Genomic DNA, 25,382 nt, shown 5'->3' with positions numbered 1-25,382 from the left:
CCTTTTAATAAATTCCCTATATTGCATGCCACAGTCTGCTTCACTTGCCTGCTGTCCTCTGTCTGCTTTGAGTTATGTGAGGCTGTGATGCTCACTCAAGGAACATGTGACCACTATGGCACTCTGTGAGAATCCAAGTAGGGATCAGTCTGAAGAAAGGCTTGTGTTCCCTTGTAGCAGAGAACAGCTTCCTTTGCATGCAGAATTATACTATGTTGTATTTTCACTCTAGTATTATGTGATATCACAGTGAATGTCTCTTTACAAAATCAATACAGTGGTAGAATTGCTGTAGGAATGTAAAGTCCTACCGGGAAATCAATCTACAGGAATTTGAACATCAAAAAATGATGATGAACAATTTAGTTTTTCTTTTTTCCCTAGATCTCTTATATATGGGTGTGTGATGCTAATGAAGGTCACTGGAACACTTGGTGGTGATTTTTACTTTACTGACTGCCTATTTTTTGGAGCCATTCTTTCTGCTACTGATCCTGGTAAATGTACATGTGGTTCATATTATGTTGAATTTTAATGGTAGGTGTTTTTTTTTTTTTTTTTTTTTTTAACAAGCTTGTTCCAGCAACATGTCATTGGCCATGGGTGGACATTGGCAGACTATAGAGTGCAGATGTAAACATACTTCCATTTCTGGATGGGCCTTGCATTTTTCTCGATAAATGCAAAGTATTCTCTCACTGAATGAGGTGGAGATTAGGACATTGATATGATCTCCACCTCATCCATTCAGAAAGCGCGTTTCATTCATTGAGGAAAATGCAAGGTATTTTCTGAATGGTGGCTAGTCCAATAGAGTAGGGCCGAAACAATCGATTATGAAATTAATCGATTACTATTTTCATAATCCATTAATCGGCCAGCCAATTAGTTGGCCTGCATACGGAATGCATTATTTGTTTACATATCAGGTATTACAGTGCAGCACACATACAGCTCAGTACGCCCTCCATACATGTCAGTAAGTGCCTGATAACTTGTGAATGTGGGAGGAGCAATGCGTCATGGGACATGTAGTCCTGGGCAGGAAGTGAGTGGTTCTAAAGGCAGAAGTTTTCTTTACCTTGCTATAGCGGGCAGTGCCGGGACAAGGTCATCCAGGGCAAACACGCCAAACTGTGCCCCCCTGTCCCCAATGTGTATGAGCATTATGTGTCACCAAAATTCCCCCCCCCCAAAAAACAAAACAAAACTGAGCACTAATCTTTTTCACCCCCTAAGCATAAATTCCCCCTCCTCCCAGTGCAAATCTGTTCCCCTGCTGAAATCCCCCCTCCCAGCACAAATTTTGCCCCCCCCAGAAAAGAAAAAAAAATCACTCCTCCTAGCACATATTGTCTATCCCTAAAATTGTCCCTCCCAATAACCCCACTGCAAATCCTCCTTCCAGCACAAAGCGCCCCAATCATCCCTCCTAGCACAAATCCTCTTCTCCCCCCCCACCCCTTCTCCCCTTAAATTTTAGCATACCCCCCAAATTTCCCCTCCTAGAACAATACTTTAGTTTAACTAAACCTCTTAGACGTGGTTCACATATATGTGTTTTTTGGTGCCATTTGCAGAAATGCACTACAGTTCATGGTTTCCTATGGGACACGTTCACATCTATGCTTTTTTCAGCTGCTGCGTATTTGGAAAGGGTCAAGGATTTTTTCAACGCAAAACTGTTCTTTTTTTAGTAAATATACTTCAGTGGAGAAGCTGCAGAAAATATAATGTGTTTTTGGAGCAATTTGTGTTTTTTAACCTGCCCAACAAATTGGCCAAAAAAAAGCATATAAAAAAATATAAAAACACAAATTACAGCAAAATTCCATGAGCACAAATCCAACGCACAGCAAAAAGCATTGTAGAAACAGATTAAAAGCAAACTGCATAGATTTGTGACTTATGCTGGCCACACGGATCAATTTTCAGACCAGAATATTCATACGAAAAAATGTACATTCGCTGAATGAAAGAATGTTGTTTGACATTTTCACTTGCTTTTAACATTCTGTTTTAAAATGAATGTATTTTTTGAACGAAAACCACATACTGTCTGAAAATTCCTTTGACCAAATTTTTTTATTTTTTTTTATTTTACCATCACTGTGGTTGAAAACTAATGCCGATATGACCCCACTTACGATTAGAAAATCAAACGAACGTTCTCAAAATGAAATTTTTTTTGAAGGAAGACATTGCTTTTGTATGGCCAGCATATAGTATATTACAGTTCTGTTTGAAAATCTGCAAAACAGTCTTTAACGTTTTTTTTTTTTTCCCTTTAAATAAAAAAAATTGCGCTCTGAGTCTGATGATATTTACCAGATTCAACCTCTAATAGTATATACAGTAGATATCTCCTCTAAGGCCCCTTTCACACTGGGACAGGAGGTGGGTCGGCGGTAAAGCGCTGATATTTTTAGCGGCGCTTTAACGTTGGATTTGCTGCGCTATTCGGCTGCTAGCGGGGCAGTTTTTATATACCCGTGGTATATAGTATACACAGAGGCTGGTCGGATATCACACATGCATGTTTAGATTGGACCAAGCTGGCCAATGTAAATATGCAAATTATATCATCCCTGGACTTTAGCCTTAAAGCTTTTCCCCTGCTCCTCCTCTAAGGGTGTAGATTAACAGCAGCTCCCAACACAGCGCTTAAACAGATGAAGCAGACATGATTTGTGTAAAAGTGATGAGACTTGTAGTTCTGATATATGAAGGCGTGCTTTCATTATGTGGCGCAAGTGGTGTGCATTCCCTGACTAGCGGTTCGGGGAAGCAATGCTGAGAGATGCATAGCAGGGAACTTGAAAAAAGTAAGGGATTTGGGGCACATTGAGGAAATATTCTTGTGGCACTTTCATTTTGTGAACCTAAATTGAAAAATGTAAATGGCTCTGAAGGGTTTAATGATACTTTTAAGATTTTATACATTGTCATTGTATAGTAGTTCCAGTTATCCAGGAATAAGATATTAACAGGATATATACCAAAGGTTTGAATTCAGCTTGTATGATTAGGCTTATACTTTACATTTTGTTTCAAAACCTCTTATCAGTTAAAGAGGAACAAGTACTGATAATTCTGGGGGTGTTCTGTACACCAGCTGTGTACAGAACGCTTCCAGGAGCCATATTACATTTACTTTATCGGCATGATGTGTAGCTTTTAAGGATCTTCTGGTGGACCTTACTGTGTCAAGCAGCTCCTATTTAAGTGATGCCTTGATTGTGAACAGGTGTGGCAATAATCAGGCCTGGGTGTGGCTAAAGAAATTGAACTCAGGTGTGGACAACCACAGTTATAGTATGTTTTAACAAGGGGGGCAATCACTTTTTCACACAGGGCCATGATGGTTTGGATTTTTTTTCACCTTTAATAATAAACACCTTCATTTACAAATTGCATTTTGTGTTTACTTGTGTTGTCCTTGACTATTGTTTAAATTGGTTTGATGTTCCGAAACACTTAAGTGTGACAAACATGCAAAGGAACAGGAAATGAGGAAGGGGGCAAACACTTTTTCACACCACTGTATATTGTCTGTCTGTGCTTTGCGAAAAAATAAATCTCTTTGGGGCTGTACAAGTTAATTTTTTTTTTTTCATGATTACAATTTCTATATTGTGCCACACATAAAATGTATTATGCTTCCTTTTTTTGTTCTAGTGACTGTCCTTGCCATATTTCATGAGTTGCAAGTTGATGTTGAGCTCTACGCCCTTCTATTTGGTGAAAGTGTCCTGAATGATGCAGTTGCCATAGTATTGTCCTCGTAAGTCCTCTGGTACATGTTCTAAAGGTTTATTGTTGGTGTTCTGTAATTAGCTCAACGTATAGTGCATAATCCAGACTGACATGCAATGAAGGACAGCTGTGAGATCATCCTTGTTCAAGTGGGTTGGCCATATATATTTTTCAGATTAACTTCTAAAAAGAAAACCTGTCCTAAGACATTTTATAAATAAACCTTTCCACTGATCAGTATTAATGTTATATTGGCTTACACATGTCCTTGGGTTTCGGTCAAGTTTGTACACTAATCTATGTGTGCAGCATTGGTATTTGCCAATATAGGCACTGCCACCACTATTCCAGTGTCAGTCAGGGCCAGATTCCTCTGGTCGTACCCAACACATATCCACATATTAGGAGCAAGAAGAGGGGGTAAGGTCGCGCTATGGAGCAGTTTGATATAGTTCTGGTATGAGCGGCCTCTATTAAATTTCCACCCAATATGGGTGGAACAATGAAATGAAATAAGAGGAAAAATAGACTTGGCGCTATACCGTTTTAGAGTCAAAATAAATAAATAATTATAGTTTGTATAAATTTTCCAGCTTGCTGGTAAGTAAAAAAATTAATAAATAAAAATTAATGGTGAAAATGAACAACTATCTGTGTTATGCCTAACAGTAATCTCTAGTAATTATCCTTATATATATATATATGCTTCTCAATAAATATCAATAAGCCATAAAAACATATAGAACATGCAATGCCTAAAATAAAATATTAAAGTGCAAGTGCCAGTGAAAAAAGCATGTGCCAGTGTATGAATGCGCAGATTCAATTACAAAAAAAATAAATATCCAATCAATTATCCATTTTGCATATCATATATCAATTTAGTGCACATATTAAATACCATGTGGCAAAAAGTCAGTGAATAAATGGAATAAAAAATAAATATAAATAAAAAAGGTGAACAAATCTGGGAAGTTATAAGAATTAATAAGTATTAAAACGGAAGAAAAAATGTGATAAAAATTGATTAGAAAATTGGTAATAAAAACCGTGAAAGAACAGTGAAAAAATTCTTCTGTGAGTGTCGTTGAAAAGGGGGGGGGGGAGGGGGGGGAAGAGGGGGTGACTTCGACTGTTGCTCCCGGTGCTCGGTGACTGCTTATGTAATTGCTCTCACCAGAGGTATAGCCCCATCCGGGGTGGATCAGCCTCCACAGTATAAGCCACTGTGTTGCTTTCTGGCTTTCCTCTGCTGTGGTCCTGGGAGTCCCTCGTTCCTCCGTTGGTATAGCGTGCCACGTTATATGCAACAAGGAAGAGGCATATCCATGGTGTAGTACGTTTATAAATTGAGGTTTTATTTAAATGAACTTAAAATTACTCACAAGCATTCAGTATAATTTAGTTTGCTTATGTTGCTCGGTTTTTAAAAGTCCTGCTCGGCTGCCTCGCCATCTAAGCTAGAGGTGTACGTTGTCTGGCCACGCCCTACGCGTTTCGTCATTCAGACGTCATCTGGAGGCGTCAGAATACATTAGCGTGGCAGGTGCGATCCCTGCATCACACATCATTTGTGTTGATGTGGGGATCTGTCAGTTTTTTCTTTTTTTTTTTTTTTCTTTCAACCAGCTGGTTTAAGCCGGCCATACAAGGTTCAAATTCCTGCTGAACCATTAATGGGCAGGCTGAATGTACCAAGTTGATCGATCAATTTGGGTACAACCAGCCTGCTGGATTCGCTTGCAATTACCGCAATCGGCTGCTATAGCCGCTAGATATAATCACTGTCTTCTCCTGGCGAGGGCTGCTTCCCCTGCTCGGCCCTGGCCATATCTGAGCTTGATAATAAAATGTGAAAGTTATATTGTATTTTAGGAACAGGTTTGAGGGAAAAAAGTTTTTTCCTTTTTTTTTTTTTTTTCTTTTGCAGGTCAATTGTTGCTTATCAACCAGCTGGAGACAACAGTCACACATTCGACATCACAGCTATGTTTAAGTCAATAGGGATATTCCTGGGTATATTTAGTGGATCCTTTGCAATGGGAGCAGCCACTGGAGTGGTCACAGCATTGATATCCTCCACTATGTTACTGTGTTTGTTTCCATAATGTGGTATAACAAATATGTTTTATGTTGCTGCATATATGTATACGTGTGATATATTTGATATATTTATAGATTACAACAGATGCTGCAGATGTACTTTTTTTATTTATATTTTCTTTTGTAATTTGAAGCATATTGTAAGTTTTCCAAAAACATTACATTGACTGCTCCTTAACACCCCTTTACGTCACAAAGTTCACCAAACTGCGCGAGTTCCAGTTGCTGGAGACCGGCCTGTTTTTCTTGATGTCTTGGAGCACATTTCTTCTGGCTGAAGCATGTGGTTACACAGGTATGCTGAGTGATGTCTACATGCTCCACTCTTATATGTGCAATTATAGACTACATCTTAGCTATAGGTTGCCACCAGACAAAATGGTATTTCTGCTTATAAAAATCTTTTATTTTATTTTATTTATTTATTTTTTAGATGGAGTAAGGAAGGGTAAAACCCCTGTTGTCATTTTTGCAGACTGTTGGGGATATTTCTCTTTATTTCCTATCCGAGATGCAACAGGAAGTTAGAGAATCTCCCAAAAGGGATTACTCTAGTCGATACTTGTCCCCAGAATAGATGTCCTAAATGCAAGATTTCCCCTTCCCTCATGTTATGGAGACCTTTCCAGTGTGTCACAGCAGTGTAAAAAAAATAAAAAATAAAAAAACTTGCCAGAGGATCTAACCCTTCCCCAATCAAAACTAAAAAAAAAAAAGGTTTTGCCTAGAAATAAATTTTAAAGTAATTTTCTAGGCAAAACCTTTTTTTTTTTTTAGTTTTGATTGGGCGAAGGGATTAGATCCTGTGGCAAGTTTTCTTCCCTATTTGTTTTTTACCCTGCAGACCTTGAAAGTGGAAGCTAAAGAAAATCTCAAATTTTGGTTTTCTCCAGAAAAGTAACAAGGGGAAATCTTCCAATGGGGACACTAATTCTGGTGACCTGGGGGCTGCAAGAGATTCACTTATTTTGCAGGGATTTCCTCTTCCTGTTTTTGACAGGAAGTGAAGGAAAATCTCCCCATTGGGACACAGATGGCAAAAATAAAACCTTACAAGGGTTACAGTATAATCCTTGCTTACTCTCCAAAATGGGGGGGGGGGGAGTTTTGCCTATAGTCCTACTTTAATCTTTCATTAGGAGTATCACCATGTTTGAAATTTGTTTGGGGTGTTTGTTTTTTTAATTTTATATTAGGGCTGAAACAACGAATCGATTAATCGACAACTAATCGATTATGAAATTAATAGATTACTATTGTCATAATCGATTAATCGCCCAGTAACATAATGGGTTAAAAAAAAAACACTAAAATGAGCCCTTTATAGTACAAAAAAAGCAAATAATCGCTACTGTAAATATTACTCTCACTGTTCTACAGTAAAAAAATATTAACCCCTTATAGTAGTGATTATCTGCTTTTTCTACTATAAAGGTCCAATTTTAGTTTTTTTTTAACCCCATTACATTACTAAACGTGTTGGACCTGGTTCACATCTATGTGTTTTTTTGGTGCTTTTTGCAGAAATGCACTAGTTCATTTACATGGTTTCCTATGGGACACGTTCACATCTGAAAGGGTCAGGGACTTTTAACGCAAAATGTTGTTCAATGGAGAAGCTGCAGAAAAGCATGTAATGCGTTTTTGCAGCAATTTTTGTTTTTTAATCTGCCCAAAAAATTGCAAAAATGCAAACTGCAGTAAAATTGCGTGCGCAGAAATCAAAACACAGCAAAAGGCACTGCAGAAACAGATCAAAAGCAAACTGCATAGGTGTGTACCGAGCCTTATGCTGGCCACACGGATCAATTTTCGGATTAGAATATTCAGACAAAAAAATCTTTGTACATTCGCTGAATGAAAGAATTTTGTTTGAAATTTCCACTTGTTTTTAAAATGAATGTAATATCTGAACAAAAACCACATCCACTGTCTGAAAAGTCCCTTGACGAAGTTTTCTATTATTTCTAAATTTTCCCATCACTGTGGTTGAAAATGAATGTCAATTTGACCCACTTTTTTTTTTTTTTTTTTTAAGGTTATTAACCGATTAATCGAAACAATAATCGGCCAACTAATCGATTATGAAAATAATCGTTAGTTGCAGCCCTATTTTATATATAAGCACATGGGATCCCAGTTTTTTTGGTAGATCATCATTTCAGGCATAAAAGTGCCATATCTATTGCTTTAATGTTCCCCAAACTGGCTGTTGAAATTCACGGCCCAGTTATTCCCTTATTTAAATACTATACACTAAAGGAAAAATATAAAGGGGGAAAAAATTAGAAATGTTATCTAAATATCTGTTTGACTTAAAGGAGATGTACACCCAAAGCTTGTTTGGCTATACTTCTCCTGTGGATCACAGGAGTGATGTCAGAGTCGGTCCCGGCTCGATGTCATCACAACCACGGAGTCAGGATCCACCTAGATACCTGGACCCACACCTGGCTCCACCTGTTTGAGAACCTGAGTCAGCCGCCCCAGCCCGCTCCACAGCTTAGCGCTCCAGTGAGCGAGGAGGGGGCAGAGCAGAGAGCTGTGACTGACAGTCACCAGCTCTCTGCTCGGGAAACTGTGAGAACCAAGCGATTGACTGTTTGATCGCTTGCTTCTCAGTGTAGAGGCACTGGGGGACAGATGCAACATCGGACCAATGCTGCATCCACCTAGGTAAGTATGACTAAAAAAATAAAAATAAAAAAAGTTACTTTTCTTTTAAGCTTTGATTCAAATTTTGAATGACTCAATAAGAAGCCAAAATGATTTGATAGATCGCTTTGAAATGTGCAATGTTGAGAGCTTCTCACCTGCAGGTTGGAGTGTTTTATTTTGATCTGAAAAAACGAGCAGAAATGATTATGGAAAAAAGAGAGAAAAAAAAGACACAAATTTCTATATATTTAAAGTGGTTGTAAAATTACATGTATTACTTTGATCCTCTCTGTTTTAGGTCCCTGTTCAGTACAGTGCGTGTGTTTTCCTAAAATTATAATGCTAAATGCCATCTTTGAAGAGCCCCACTGTGCAGTCATGTGACCTTCCTGAGTATGTGAGTACAATGGGAGGGGCTGAGATTTCCCTCTGATGAATGCAAGCTAGCAGAGGGAGGTTACATGACGACACAGCAGGGCTCTGCAAAGAAGGTATTTAGCTTATAGTTGTAGGAAAACACACACTCTGCACTGAACAGGGACCTTAAACAGAGAGGATCAAAGTAATTAATACATGTTTTTTTTACATTTACAAACACTGGAGCAACTGTAGGGAATAGAACTACACAGGCATGAGAGGGGAGGGGAGGGTCAGCTCTCACACAGGCTATGGAAGAGACAGGGAGAGAGAGGGGAATATGCAGAGATGCTGAGGTGAGAGCTGGATGATGTAGGCATGTAAACTGACCCCCTATCATATTAAACGTATTAAGTTTACAGAGGGAATGGCCGGAACAGGCAGGATCAGTCAGGTATTTTACAACATAGAAAGTGACATGGCAAAAGCACTGTGCTATATCTTGTGCCTTTATAGGGACAGGAGCATTTTTTTTTTTTTTAGGGTCACAACCACTTTAATTGGAATATTGGTCAGATTGCGTGTATGGTTGGTTTGTTTGTAAGCACTTGAACACAAAGCGTTTAAAATTACTACTGTTTACAGTTGGTTAGAAGATGATTTATGACTGGTTGGCTATAACTTAATGTCCTTTATTTATATGCAGGCGTTGTTGCAGTCTTGTTTTGCGGCATTACTCAGGCACATTATACCTACAACAATCTGTCTACAGAGTCCCAAATTCGAACAAAACAGGTATGTTTAGTCCAGAGCAAAGAGTTCACACAAAATTCAAGGACCAAAATTAAATAGTCAAGGCTGTATTTTTTTTGACATCCATGCATTTAATGAGCTGAAGGAATACGTACATTTTCTATATGAATGGATCTCCCTAATTTTATTTAATTTTTTGTTTCTTTTTCTCTTTTTTCTTTCCTTTCTCCCAATATAAAATAACAATTTTTTTTAATTGTTAAAAAAAAACAAAAAAAAACATCCCTTTTCATTAGAGAGATACTGTTACTTATGTTTAAAACATGATTTGAACAAACTAATTATCCTCTGCTTTGCCCACAGCAGTTGATTAGATAACTCATCTACTATAGGTTAGGGAAAGATTATTCTATTAATGCTATTAACTTCACTAGCAGTTGTTGCTTTAGACATGAGGCCCAGTGGTCTCCAAGTGTAGACAATATTTTAAACATGTTTCTACAGTACGTTTTGTTTTTGGCTCCAAGAACATGGCAGTGGTTCTCATTATAGGGATTTGGACACTGATTATAAAAAAAAAAAGTATTTCTCCATATTCCATGACCTCTTACCTTTTTAACCTCCTCCCGCTCGCTGTATAGACAAACGACGGGCGGGATGCTTTCTTGTTCTGGGCTAACGTCAGATGAAATCGCCCAGGTTCGCTACGATCATGCGTCCAATCACAGCTGATCACATGTAAACAAGGAGATGCCGTTTATCAGCACTCCTCGTCTCACACTGACAGTGTGAGAAGGGAGGAGAGCCAATCAGAAGCATCTCATCACAGGGGAGACCTGTATAGGTAATCAGGGCACTGATTACAGTGCCCATCTGTGAGTCCTTTCAGTGCCACCTATCTGTACCACCTATCGGTGCCCATTAGTTCTGCATTTTAGTATCTCCTCATTAGTGCTGCCTCATCAGCGCACATCAGTGAAGGAGAAAAATTACTTATTTACCAAATTTTCTGACCCTAAGAAACACTTTGTTTTTTTTTTTGGCAAAAAAAAAAAAGTGCTGATTAAATACCATCAAAAGAAAGTTCTATTTGTGGGAAGAAAATTAAATGATAAAAAATTGTCATTCAAACTTTGACCGTGCTGAAACTTGGCCTTGGCCAGTATTGAATTGGTTAAAGCCTAACTCTGCTTTTTTTTTTTTGTGTTTTAGATTAAAGCGGGAGTCCGCCGGGACTCCGCGTTTTTTTTTTTTTTTTTTTTTTTTTTTATAAAGCCAGCAGCTACAAATACTGCAGCTGCTGACTTTTAAAATAGTGACACTTACCTGTCCAGCGCGCCCGCGATGTCGGCACCCGAAGCCGATCTCTAGATCGTCTCTCGGGTGCTGCCGCCGCCATCTTGGGTATGGGAATCGGGAAATGGAGCCTTTCGGCTTCATTTCCTGGTTCCCTACTGCGCATGCGTGAGTCGCGCTGCGCAATAAGGACGGTCCCCGCTGCCTCTGGGATCTGTGTGTTTCCCAGCAGGCAGCGGGGCACTTGCGGAAAGGGGCGGGCACTTGCGGAAAGGGGCGTAGAGCTATCCCGGAAGTGGGTGCAGATACCTGTACTGTACAGGTATCTGCACCCCCCTCCCCCCTGAAAGGTGCCAATTGTGGCGCCGGAGGGGGGGAGGGTTCCGATGAGCGGAAGGTCCACTTTAGGGTGGACCTCCGCTTTAAGTGTTATATTATTTACTGCAGGACATAGTAAAAATACATAAAATCTATATCACTGTAATTTATACAGAAGTAAAGAGTTAGGGAATTTACATAAATATATATGTAATCTGCTCATGCCACTATCAACATATAGTAGTCGTTTCATTCAGTTAGGCTGAAAGCTGAGAATCTGTGGAGTAAGGATTGAATCTCAACATGTTTCTGTGGGAGGCATATCTGCAATGATGCAATAAAAATATTGGAACACACTGTCATGTCTAAATGAGATGATTTATCACAATATTACAAACTGCCCGAAAGAAGTCTATTGGAGGTTGCAGAGGACTAAAAAAATTAGCACACAAAAAGATGGTTAACCCTCAATTTGTTAGAACTTTGGATCTAGAAAACAAATTGTGGATTTGTATCATTAGGTAGAGTAACACAGCATTAGCTTAGTGTCAGTAAAAAATAGAATGGAAAAGCTGACACATTACGTAACTTGGACATGCACTGTAATGGTAAATTGTATGCATAGGTAATTTTAAACATGATACTAGATGGTACAGGAAAATTATTGGAGAGAATCCTCAGTACTTTCTGTCCTAATAGGAAGGGAGAGGAAATCGACACAGTAGGAGACGGCTAAAAAAAAACAAAAAAAACTCACAGAAGCTCTGACCATCCCCTGTTCTTTCCAGAATAGATTGTTTTGGCTGGAGTTTATTATCAACCAAACATTCATACTGAAACTAGAAATCCTCCTCTAGGTGTGACTCTTGACATCGCTCTAACACCTAACTTCGCCTCTGGTGAGGTTAGGTGGCTTGCAGGAATGGTTGCACATACCTGCAGCTCCCCACCCACCTTGCCCAGTTGCTATTTTTGGTACCAAGCAGCCAGATGAATTCTTGTGACCTGCTATAAACTTAACTGATCTCTTACATCATGTACAGAGAAGTTTGTTTTTGATGTCTCCAGACTAATTATTTTCCCTTGTTTCTCCTCTCAGCTGTTTGAGCTCTTGAATTTTTTGGCAGAAAACTTCATCTTCTCCTACATGGGTCTGGCTCTGTTTACTTTCCAGAATCATGTCTTCAATGCCACCTTCATTGTTTTTGCTTTCGTATCCTTTTTTGGTACTTATCTGTAATGTATTTGGTAGACTGAGTTCAAAGCTCTAGTCTCTTAAGCTTACTTTGGATATCAAGACAGTCAAAAAAGTCAGCAATTAGTTTGTATGTCACATGTCTGTGACATGCAGTGCCTTTTGGATGTTTAAAGTGGTTGTAAAGGTTGTAGGTTTTTTTAACTTTGTGCATTCTTTGCATGAAGGTAAAAAAAAAAAACCTTATGTGCGCGGCTCTCCCCCACAGTCCCCCAATACTCACCTGAGCCCCCTCTCGATCCAGTAATGTGCACAGGAGCCTCGGCTGTACTGGGTGCCTCTCTCTTCATTGGCTGATACACCGCAGCATTGAAGGGGGAGGGGCCAGGAGTGCTGGCGGAGGACCCGATAAGATGTGAATTGGGGCTGCTCTGTGCAAAACCATTACACGGAACAGGTAAATATCACACATTATTTTTCTTAAAATAACAAATATTATATTAAGGAAAAAAAATTATGTATATAATATTATATGTGTATGTGTGTGTATGTGTGTGTGTGTATATATATATATATATATATATATATATATATATATATATATATATATATATATATATATATATATATATATATATATATATATATATATATATATATATATATTATATAATTATTATTGGTAGCTCTGTGAAGCCACTTTGATTGTTTATCCACAACATTTCCTAGGCATAATATTCCAATATCAGATAAAATGCTCTAATTCTGTGCCATGTAAGCAGGCAGATCGTTCACAGAGCGCTCTGTTATGCAGCTGGAAAAATTTATTTTTTTGTTATATTAGCGATTCCTAATTTGTGATGCGACACAGGGCGGGTGGCAAAGCTTGCATTGGATGCTGTGTGACCTGGAACAGGAAGTTACCTTGTCCCTTTAGCAAACCGGGGCAAGCTTGGTGAAGGAACACATGGACATAGGGGAATAAATTGATGATAATGCTACGAACTGCAGCCAAAACATGTGAGCCAATAATTACAAGGTAAAGAAAACAATACCTTTTTTAATGTTCTCAGGTTAAGTAGTTTGGCTGCTTTCTGGATACAACAGGTTATAATGCATATGCATTATGGATCAGCACTACAACACATCTCCTGTGGTCTGTGTATATCATTGTGCCTGTGCTCAAGAAATGAGCTGTAGCAGTGACCCACACTGAATGCATGTTGTAGTTGCAGTTATGGATGCTCGAACGCCATCTAAAAACTAGGCATAAAGGTGGATCTGTTGAAGCTGTGTGCATTCATCTGTTTCCATGAGCCATTACAACTATATTCTATTTGGATTTGCAGTTGCAAGTTGTAAAAGTTTTATGTTATTTCTACAATGAATCCTAACAATATTCTGTGTACGCAATTTGTTTCCTTAACACTTCCTCACAGCTTGCAGTCTTTCTTGGCAGAGCTGCTAATATTTATCCTCTCTCATTCTTGCTTAATCTGGGGAGAAGGAATAAGATTGGCTCAAACTTCCAGCACATGATGATGTTTGCAGGTATGTCTGCTTTTTTATAGTCTGGTGCACCTACTTATAGCATTACTGTGTATTTAAATGTGCTTGTTAAGATTTAAAAGCTGTGACTAGTTATATGTATACATTACAGAAGTAACTCCTGAAAGCTAGGGGCTTTTCCTGCTTTCTACTTGGAGGTTGTCTTTACATGAGTCATCTTCTGTAAGCTATGTAACCATTCCAAGTTTCACCAACAAGTGTAAGGTTGTGCGGGAGTTAACGTGTGTATATTAAAGGATCACAGTGCCCTCTACCTGATAGATATCTATGCAGCCAGCAAAAGATCATTAACTTTTTCCTGTAGAAAAGTGCAGTAAATCGACTTCCTCCTACCTTAATAATTCTTAATGGTTAAAGGAAAACTGTACTGAGAACTTCTGACCCCCACCCACTCTACCCAAAACTATGGTGTGTGTGTGTGTGTGTGTGTGTGTGTGTGTGTGTATGTATATATATATATATATATATATATATATATATATATATATATATATATATATATATAATATAATTTTTTTTTTATTTTTTTTTTGCCTGAAGTTGCACTCTATGTAAGCCTTTCCTCAGGGCAAAGGAAAAGGTTCTTAGGCCTGCTTAACACCTATGCATTTCTTTATTGTACATCATGGGACACAGAGCCTTAAGTAATTACTTAATGGGTTATAGGCTACCTTGAGGTGTTGACACTGGTAAACCCAATCAAGGACGTTTACTCCCTATATAACTCCTCCTCCTCCCAGGAGCACATCAGTTTTTTCGCCAGTGTCTAAAGGTGTTGGTCATGAGTGAAGATGTGCTCTGAGGAGCTCCAGGAGGTATCCATGCTGGATTTAAATAGCCTCCATAGACCAGATTCATCCAAAGTGCCATTGAGACCTAAAGGGATGGTACCTGGGGCTTTGTATCCAAAGCATAAGGTTTTGCCTGTAACGCCTCTTTTTGTAGGGCAGGACCCCAGGAACCCAGGGCTTAGGTCTTGTTACATTACCTAAACTTCCTGATGGGGTGCTTTTTATAGGTCCAAGGCAGTTGGAACCCCATTTTAGGGACCCAGTCCTTGAAGGTTTGCTACGCAGCCCACCGTGATGGGTGAAGGTTGGATTGTCTTGTTACTTCAGCAAATCCTGCGGCGGGGATAAGGTAAGGGAAGAAACTTGGGTATTAAAAACATCTATGTATTTCCTCCATTAGGGAAAAAATGTTGTCATGCCTTAATTCCCCACTAGAGGGAGTCTATGCACATACCTTACTCTGTTGTCTTCACTGTATGCTCAGTCTGTGTCTGGTTTCAGCATCTTGTGGAGTGAGACTCTGCAAGGTAAAAGAAAGCTGAATGTTTTTTTATTCTCCCCCCTGATGGGACCAGAGGGTTAGGGGGACAGCAGCGCTGTACCCCCTTACATTGGAGGTGCGGGAGGTCCCGCTAATACCGCTAATTGTTTTTACTGTAGCTGATTTCATTGTTTGTGCCTGCTGCTGGATGGGTCCCTGCCCCCCCCCCCCCCCATTGGGCCTTAAAAGGTAAAAAGGGGCAGACTTTTTCTCAGAGGGGGAGGGGCCTAAGCGTGATTCCGTGAACGTCCACGAGGGCACAGGGCAGGCTAAAAGCAAAGTACAACACAGCTGTGACAGTCTCTCCTCGGCTGATGAGGAGAAAACAAGCAGCCTGCAATACATGGACACACAAGCTGTGGGACATGTGAGGTTTGCAAACTGGCATTCCTGATGCAGGAACCACAACTTTTTCCCAGCACTAGGCTGAATTTTATAGCAGCTTTAAATGTCATGACTATTTTCAGCAATTAAGTGCAATTTGTATAGTGCCTCTGTTTTTGTACTTAGGATTATGCCTACCAAAAAAGACTACACACACAGGTTTCACCACCAGGCGCTGGGATCCCGAGTCGCATTTCCATGTCGTCATCCTTGCCTGAATTACCAGTTAAGGCAAGCCAGGGTGAGCCATTTGGAACAAATTGTAGGTGCAACAGCTTCTTACATCTCAGCCCCTGTATACGTGACTGAAGATGTCCTTTCCTCCTCCCTAAAGGGGCTGGAAGAAAGATTAGTGGCTTTAATCACATCCTCCATTCAGATGGATAGGAAGCGTGCTAGAGCCCCCTCCCCCACTTCCGAACCTCTCAAATCTGAGAAATTGCTGATGCAATCTCTTACGGAGATGGTTCGTTCTACTTTCATGCTGCCCCTAACGGAGTCTCCTGAAAGTTCAGTTTCTTCCTTGAGTCCTTAAAACCCTTTCAACCGTTGCATGCGTTTCCTGCACATGCATTACTAGAACAGCTTATTTTTGCTGAGTGGGATCACCCGGATAAGCATTTCTCCCTCCTGAGAGATTTGCAATTCTCTATCCCCTGCAGGAGACATTCTCCAAAAGATGGAAAATATCAGCAGTTGACTCTGCGATTTCCAGTGTGAATAAAGGCCTAACTTGTCCAGAAGACACAGATGCTTAAGGATCCAAGAGATAAGGAGTTGGAAACCCTGTTAAGATCTACTTTTTCTATGGCAGGTGCCATTACTCAGTCTGTAGTCGTTGCAATAAGGGCACAGGGCATAACAGTCATAGCGTACCTAGACGATCTAGTACTAATAGATCAGTCGGTGGCTCATTTGGAGCAAAGCGTACACACTACAACCAACTATCTGAAGAGTTGTGTTGGTTATTTGTCTCAACCTAGAGAAATCTTCCTTTAATACCGCTAAAAAAAGCTGGAGCACTTAGGTCTGATCATAGACACAGCCCAGGAAAAGGTGTTCTTGCCTCAGGCAAAGATCAACTCCATAAGAGAGTTGGTGCAGATGGTTAGGTCAAATGGCGATCCCTCCATTCGCCTTTGCATGAGGTTGCTAAGAACCATGGTGGCTTCATTCAAAGCAGTTACCTATGCCCAGTTTCATTTAAGACTGTCTGCTTGGAACAAAACAATTCAAGCTTTAGACTTGCCAATGCAGCTGTCCCCAATAGTGTCTCAAAGCCTCACTTGGTGATTACTTACCCAGAGTCTGCTAAAAGGAAAATCCTTCAGACCGGTCATCTGGAAAGTGGTAACGACGATGCCAGCCTTTCAGGCTGGGGAACAGTACTAGAAAAGACAACTGTCCAAGGACAGTGGTCAAGAACTGAAAAGAACCTTCTCCATCAATATCCTAGAGATTTGAGCAGTACGTCTGGTTCTAAAGACCTGGACTTTCAGGTTACGGGATTGTCCTGTCAGGATTTAATCCAACAATGTCACAGCTGTGGCCTATATCAATCACCAAGGGGGCACCGAAGGTCTCTCGGTGCAGAGAGAGGTGAACCATATTCTAACTTGGACAGAAAGAAATGTTCCGTGCCCATCGGCAGTCTTCATTCCGGGAGTAGAGAATTGACAGGGGTACTACTTGAGTCACCAGCAGTTATTCCCAGCGGAATGGTCTCTTCACCCTGACATATTTCGGGCTGTTTGCCAAAGATGGGGGACTAAGACATAAATCTTCTAGCGTCCAGACTCAACATGAAATCAACTTTATGGCCAGAACAGGGAATCCATTTGCATGTGGAACGGATGCGTTGGTGACCCCATGGGATCAGTGCTCACTGATCTATGCAGTTGAAGCCTCAACGACTTTGCAGGATCAAGCTGGAAAGAAAGCAGGTAATTCTAGTGGCACCAGCATGGCCCAGAAGGTCATGGTATGCAGAAATCGTAAAGATGGCAGTGGAGGGCCATGATCCCTCCCACTACGGCCAGATCTGCTCTCACAGGGACCGATATTCCATCTTACCTTACAGTCTCTAAATTTAATGGCTTGGCTATTGAAACCCACATTCAACCCAGAAAGCCCACGTTTCCTCAGGTTATCTCTACCCTGATTAGTGCAAAGAAGCCAGCTTCCAGAACTATAGAGTCTGGAGGGCTTATGTTTCCTGGTGTGAATCCAAGGGTTAGCACCCTCTGAGATATATCATAGGCGGAATTCTTGCCTTTCTACAATTGGGGGTAGAAATTAAATTGGCCTTGAGTACTATTAAAGGCCAAGTCTCAGCTTTATCAGTCTTATTTCAAAAGATCACTTGCTACTCATTCTTAGTCCGGGGTTTTATGCAAGGGGTGAGGTGGCAAATTTCGCCCATCAAACTTCCCTTGAACCCTTGGGACTTGAACTTGGATTTGTCTGTGTTACAAAAAAACAGCCATTTGAACCAATACAACATATTCCCCTAGTCCTTCTTACAAGGAAGTTGCTATTTTTGGTTGCTATATCCTCACCAAGGAGGGTTTCAGAATTGGCTGATCTATCTTGTAAAGAGCTACATTTGATTTGTCATGGGGACAGAGTGGTGTTAGGCTCGGTTCACACAGCGGGCGGCACGACTTGCAGCGCCGCGACCTGCACACGATCAGCGGCGACTTGCAAAACTACTTCTGTATAGAAGTCAATGCAAGTCGCCCGAAGTCGCCGCAAAAGTAGTACAGGAACCTTTTTTCTAAGTCGGAGCGACTTGACTCGCTCCTATTAGAACGGTTCCATAGTACAGAACGGAGCGCGACTTGTCAGGCGGCGAAGTCGCCTGGACAAGTCGCCCCTGTGTGAACCTAGCCTTACTCCCTCATCCAGACTTTATCAAAAGTTATTGTCCCGCCATCATTTCTTCCAAAATAATGTTCCTGGGAAGAAGAGTCACTACGTTGTCTTAATGTGGTGAGAGCAGTGAAAATCTATTTTAAGGCAACTGCTCAGATTCGTAAGACTGATGTCTTATTTATTCTGCCAGATTATCCTTTGAAAGGACAGGTAGCGTCAAAATCCACTGTTGCTAAGTGGATTCGACAAGTGATAATTCAAACGTATGATTTAAGGGATAAAATTCCCCCTTTTCAAGTTAAGGCGCAGGCCGGTTAGTGCTTCTTGGGCAGTGTGTCATTAGGCCTCCATGACTATCAGGGAATTGGTAAACCAGACTGTGTGGACTGCACAGAGGAAACCCAAAACGCATGTAGGTAAAGTAACAATAGTGTTTATTATAATAAGTGACCAGAAAGTGAAAACAAACCGTGCACTACCAACCACAAACAACAAGTAATATATACAATAAATGGGAAATACTAGAGTCGTTAAAAAAAGCCAGGCCTAGGTCATACACATGGGAATCAGTAGATGGGTAAGGATGGGGAACCAGCAGGAGAGGGAGAGGATGGATGGATGGGGTGCAGAGCAGGGATCCTAAGGTAACAGAAGACAAGAGGGACAGGTCCAGGATGGGCTCAGGATCGGGAGAGATCAGGTTGGGTCAGATGCAGGCTCAAGGTCAGAGTACAGGCAACAAGGTCAGGGCACATGGAGAGAGTGATACCAAGGTAAGCATGTGAGGGCTTGCCGGGTATTTATAAGGCTGCCAGTGATTAACCTCACGTAACAGCTGAACGCAGAAGGTGCTGCGCCACACTGCCGGAGTACACCCGCTGGTGGACACCGATACTACAGCCCAAGGATCCAACAGTGCCACCAAGAGACAAGTCCTCTTATTACAGGCCCTGGGTATTAGAAGACACCTGCTGGTGGACACTGGTACTGCAATACAAGGGACCAACAGCGCCACCAACAGGTGGACCTTTTCATGACAATGGCTCTGATCTGTAAGGCCACAACTTGGTCTTCAGGGCATACATTCATAAGATTTTATCAGGTGGATGTAAGGAGGTATGAGGATATCGCCTTCAGACGCAGTGTGCTGCAGGCAGCAGTATAAATCCTCAAGTCTGTGGGTACCCTGCGAGTTGTTTCTCCTTCCCCCTCAAGTATCATTGCTATGAGACGTTCCATTAAGTAATTACTTAAGACTCTGTGTCCCATCATGTACGATAAAGAAAATAGGATTTTTTTAGAGCTTACCTGTAAAATCCCTTTCTTGGTGTACATCATGGGACACAGAGGTCCCATCCCTCCTTTGGGATTAAGTATATTGCTTTGCTACAAAAACTGATGTGTTACTGGAAGAAGGAGGGGTTATATAGGGTGTAAACTTCTTTGATTGGGTTTACCAGTGTCAACACCTAAAGGTAGCCTATAACCCATTAAGTAATTACTTAAGGCTCTGTGTCCAAGAAAAGGATTTTACAGGTAAACTGTATTAAAAATACTATTTTTTTTTTTTTTGTGCGTTTTCAGTTTCGCAGAAACACTACAGTCCATTTAACATGGTTTCCTATCAGTGTAGTTCACATCTGTGCATTTTATGGAGAGGATTTTTTAGTTTTTCTGGTTTTTGGTTCCATAGACTTCAATGGATCAAAAATGTGTATTAAACGCAAACTGCAACCTGCATAAGTGTGAATCGGGCCTTAGTTTCCACTTCCCCCAGCAAATATCTACCTGCCTTACCCTTCGTGCCTCACTTCCACGCAGCTCCATTCAGCCTCTGTGATCTGGGAAAGAAAAGAGAGCCTCATGTAAGCGCCAAACTGACTTGCTTAGACAGGATTATAGATTTCTTCCATGGTTCTATGTAACAGAGCTGAGCCGATCAGGAGTCACCTAGCAATGTTGCATAGGAGAGGGTGCTTGTGTGACATGCTTACCCATACCAAGAAGTGCTGGGTATTTCTGTCTTTACAATTTTTTTTTTTCTACCATTCAAAACTAAATGCCAGTTGTGTGATATCTGTGTGCCTAATTGTTTTTTATTTAACTAGTGACACTTGTATGGTTTCAGGTTTACGTGGAGCAATGGCATTTGCTTTGTCTATTCGAGACACTGCAACATACGCCCGGCAGATGATGTTTACTACCACACTTCTCATAGTGTTTTTCACAGTCTGGGTATTTGGAGGTGGCACCACCGCTATGCTCTCCTGCTTACATATTAGGTAAAGGCCAACTGATGCTGAAACCATTAATGGTACCTTGTTGCATTCCATTCGCTATAGGGTTAGAAGAATTTTGGAAATATAATTTGATTAGTAAATTAAACACAACTGTGAAAGTACTGCTGTCCTCTACCTATTGCACAGTAGTAGTTTGTACTGTCCAGATGACTTAAGCTGCCCATAGGCTGTTAGAATCTCAGCTGATTCAGTAGGAGCCAGCCAAGATTCGAGTCATGTATGGGCAGGCTGAATGTACCCAAGTTGATCAAGTGATCAACTTGGGTACAACCAGCCTGTCATATTTTATATGCGATTATAGCTAGCGGCTGTTATAGCCGCTATCAACAATCACTGTTTTCTCCGGGTGGGGAAGTCAGTCTGTGTTGATGGGGGGGGATTATTGAGAATATCTTTTCTGCAACCTATGGTTGCAGGAAAGAAATTCACTCCGGCTTCGGCCAGCCTTATTCCTGTTCATGATCTGTTTATTTTGAAAACCATCTAAACATTTGTTTCCATCAACAAATGTATTCTCCTTTATGTCCACTAGATGTCACTTAATTTCTATTAGCATTCTGTGCTTTAATGAAACAAGTGTTGCCCACACTTCTGAGTGGAAACTGTTACCGTAGTTTGCGCAACTTGATTTGAAAAATGTATGTACTTTGTGTTTAACACTATGGTGTAAATCTTCATAAACCGATTCCTGTGCAGAAGGGTCCTTTTTTGCATTGAAATCTGAATATCGGGACTATAAAACACAGCTGGGCATGAGTATGAAAGTTGCACAGAGTCTGTGTCTCTTGTCCCATATGGCATAATGCACAAAATATAAATCATCTGTGGCTAAACAAAGTGCTAGTTAGCTTTGGAACGTTGCAGATGTTTTGTATATACAGTAGAAATGCACAACAGGATGCACTATAAAATAAAATAAAAACGTCTTTAAGGCTGAACTGAAGACAAACCTCTAAATACAGATGGAGCTGCTTAACTGAAAAATGATCTGGTATTCTGTTCTGGTCCAGAGATTTACACAGCTGTGCCACACAGCACAGCCCTGTATGGCAGTTAAGAAGACCTGATCTTTCTCTGCTGTATTTTCACTTTTACTTGCAGGTCTCCTCCCAACCTCCATTCTGTGACTGAGCAGTAAAATACAAAGCAGCACACTTATGAGCTCATCTCTTGATCTCCTCTGACCAGCATGCTCGGCAGCTCAGCAGCACACCTAATTTTGGCTTTTATTTGCTGTTTCTCCCTCTCCCACTCTGAGCTCTGCTCTATAGGGACTTCAAGAGTTTAATACAAAGTTAAATTTAGGTGTTTACATTGCTTGTGTTTAACGAAAAAGAAAATGTAATGATGTATTATTATTTAGAGAGCTGTATCAATTTGTCTTTTATATATCTTGGAGTTCAACATTAGAGTGGTTAGTTGTTAAACCACTGTAACCTGTATGTACCATCGGCACTGTCTCTTATTGTATTGTCCCCCTCTGTGTGTGATTTATAAAAAAAAAAGATGCTGCAAGTACCTAATTTCAGAGCTGAGATCTGCGATCGCATGACCGGCCAACTCTCTCCTTTCCTTCTCTGACAGATGCAGCGGGAGGGGCCGAGATTCCCCTGCTGACGTCAGTTGGGGGGGGGGGGGGGGGACTGGAGCAGAGAGCCGGCCAGTCATGTGATCGTGGATCGCCGCTCTTAAAGTATTTACAGCATCTTTTTTTTTTTTAATCACACACACAGGGGGACACTACAATAGGAGACCATGTTGATAGTGCATACATTTTGGTTATGAAAGCAGCGGGGGGGGGGGCACTGTTACGAGCTGACAGGTGGGGGGGGGGAACATGAGAGGAGACAGCCAAGCTGCGGATGATGTGATGAAGGTACATAAACTGACCATGGTGTCAGGGCTCAGCAACCATTATACACTGTGGTCAATTTACATAGGGGAGGGCAGGAACTGGCAGGATCAGCCAGGTTTTTTAGGTCTTACAGGGGGCCAAATGACACAGCACAAACACTGTGCTTTATAAAAAGCTTTAAAGGAGCGGGATCCTTTTTTTTTTTTTTTTTTTTAATTTTTTTAATTTTTTTTTGGGTTAACAAACGCTTTATTAGGGATTTTTTATTACAGTAGTCAGGCTTTAGACTCTAAAGTGCTTTAAACCAGTGTATGTGAATGCAGATTAACTTTTAATTGCAAGGGTTTTCGGAGACCTCTTAAAGGGATATCAAACAATATCCTTAGTCTCCGAAAATAATTCAAATCTATGCATGCTACTCATCCCATAGTCCCTAGTTCATCTCAGGAGTGAGCAAGAGAGGGTGGCTATGTTTCCACATACTATCTGACCATGGAGAACAAATTTAGCCACCCTCTAACAGGAAGTCTGATCACAGCAGCAAAATAAAAAAAATGAAGAAGGCTGAGAGCAATAGAAGGTACTTTTCTTTGTTAAGAATACATACTTGCGTTATTTTTAAACCAGAGTTTAGTATCGCTTTATTGTACACAAGGGTTCAATTGGGTAGATTATCCCTTTTTCCTCACACTCCTGGTTACAATATCTTGCTTCCACCTAGGATTGGCTTACTTGCTCCAAGATTCCACTGTACTTGTCTGTGAACTGTAGGTTTTTATTTTCCAATTTTCATTGCAATTTCCACAAATGTACAAAAAACGATTAAAGAGCAAATAGTGTAAGTTGGTTACATACCAGTGAACAAAATTGTCTTAGCAAGGTAACATAAGACATGACATATATTCAGTAAAAACTATTTCCTTTGTGAGAAACCATAATGATAATCCCTGAAGATATACTCTCTCAGGTCCAGTCATGTCCCGTCCCTCCACTATTGCCAATAAGAAATAGGGATGACATTGCAGTGTTTGTCACACTAGTCATCCTGTCCACTAGAGCTTATTGAGTAAGGGGCTGATGGGCCAGACAATGCCTTCAGCTACCTTCAGCCCACAGTTCATCTCCAGGGTGCAAGTCAGAAATCGACTCCCAAATGACATTGCGTTAACACACACGGCCTGAGAGCCTTAAAGGAAAAGGAAGAAATGAAGAAAATAAAGAGAGGTAAGGGGGATTAAGAAAAGAGAACAAGGAAAGAAATGCACTCCCGCCAGGAGAAGTAATATAAACATCCTATAAGGCATCCGAAAGAGTCCCATTTTGTTAAAGGCAATTTTATCATTCAAGATTGCTGACAAGTGTTCATTGACCATGATCCAAGATAATTTAGACTTTACTAAATCAAACTGACTTGTAGGGGATCTCCATGACCTAGCTACGGAAATTCTCACTGCGAGGATAATGAACGCCATCAGCCTCCTCGTTTGTCCTGGAGTCCCCTCCACTGGATGCCCCAACAGCGCCTGTAAAGGTGACTTGATGAGGTTTACTGGAGTGAGTAAATGAAGTTCTAAGTATGGATCCAAAATCTCCTGACTTTTAGGCAGGTCAAGGTGTGGAACATCATGCCCTCCAGGGCACATCCTCTTAAAGCACAGCAGGGAGGTCCCCAGGACACAAGGTGCCACTCTCACTGACAACATGTACCACCTAAGAAAATGTAGTTGGCTTCGATCATGAGGTGCTAATAAATGTTTTAGTTGTATATTGTGCCAGCTTGTACCATTCTTCCATATCCAGCATCTCACTGATGTCCTGTTCCCAGGTTTTTTTTTGTTTTGTTTTTTAAGCCTGTGCTAGACAAATGTTATATTGGAGTCTTTTTTATAACAGATGTACAGCACAATTTAGTTAAATGCCTAACCCTCTCACTACATGTAAATACATAAAATGCATATCGGATCAGTAAAACACTACATATACACTACATAATTGTTCAGTGACTAGCTAAAGGCAAAAATCATATTTGTATAACCTCTTTTAGTGATATAAAGTGCTGGTGCATAACAAAATCCATATAAATAAAAAGCAGAAATAAAAAATGATTATAATTTAGTAGTAGAAAATAGAAAATACAATTTTGTAGTAGAAATGTGCAAAAAAATCCACTCTTTTATAAATTGCTGGCTCTTTAGACCTTTAAACATACATTACTGGTTGATGGGGACCAAAAACGTGATAACACCAGTGATTCAGGGTCACTCACCCGATATGTTTGACCTCTCATTACAAGATGGTCAGAGTTTTGTAATGATGCTAGATAGGCGTGGAGGTGCATGGCTTCCTGATTCCTTTATTATTCCCTCATGGATCCCTTAAGTAAAGAACGGAGAAAAAAAGGCTCATAGGTCAACAATATAAGTTTATTAAAACAGAATGTTAAAGTGGTTCTAAAGTCTGCATTACCTTTCTCTGTCCCTGTGTTTCAGCAGAAAAACAGAAGTGAAAGCCCAAAACGCACATACATGCTAGGAGCGTTAATGCATTCCAAAGGCCAGAATATATTCATATTGTGGCCAGTAGAATGCATTTACACTCAGACATATGAATGTGCGTAAATGTGTGTGCAATG

General features: G+C 40.5%; 1 protein-coding gene across 1 annotated transcript in view; it reads left to right on the top strand.

The window, feature by feature from the left end:
- SLC9A6 (solute carrier family 9 member A6) overlaps positions 1 to 25,382 on the top strand; it is a 117,211-nt gene that overhangs the window by 71,009 nt on the left and 20,820 nt on the right. Inside the window, exons 5-12 of the mRNA XM_077491081.1 lie at positions 385 to 497; positions 3,679 to 3,784; positions 5,687 to 5,828; positions 6,049 to 6,154; positions 9,581 to 9,669; positions 12,341 to 12,454; positions 13,876 to 13,987; positions 20,724 to 20,877. Coding sequence (XP_077347207.1) covers positions 385 to 497; positions 3,679 to 3,784; positions 5,687 to 5,828; positions 6,049 to 6,154; positions 9,581 to 9,669; positions 12,341 to 12,454; positions 13,876 to 13,987; positions 20,724 to 20,877 — 936 coding nt within the window. The remainder of the gene's footprint in view (positions 1 to 384; positions 498 to 3,678; positions 3,785 to 5,686; positions 5,829 to 6,048; positions 6,155 to 9,580; positions 9,670 to 12,340; positions 12,455 to 13,875; positions 13,988 to 20,723; positions 20,878 to 25,382) is intronic.

Source organism: Lithobates pipiens, unplaced genomic scaffold (genome assembly GCF_037356315.1).
Source record: "Lithobates pipiens isolate NorthernLeopardFrog02 unplaced genomic scaffold, aLitPip1_a1.2 Scaffold_1, whole genome shotgun sequence".
Taxonomy (NCBI): Eukaryota; Metazoa; Chordata; class Amphibia; order Anura; family Ranidae; genus Lithobates; species Lithobates pipiens.
The sequence above is the reverse complement of the archived record's forward strand: the minus strand, read 5'-3'. Positions and strand labels throughout refer to the sequence as shown.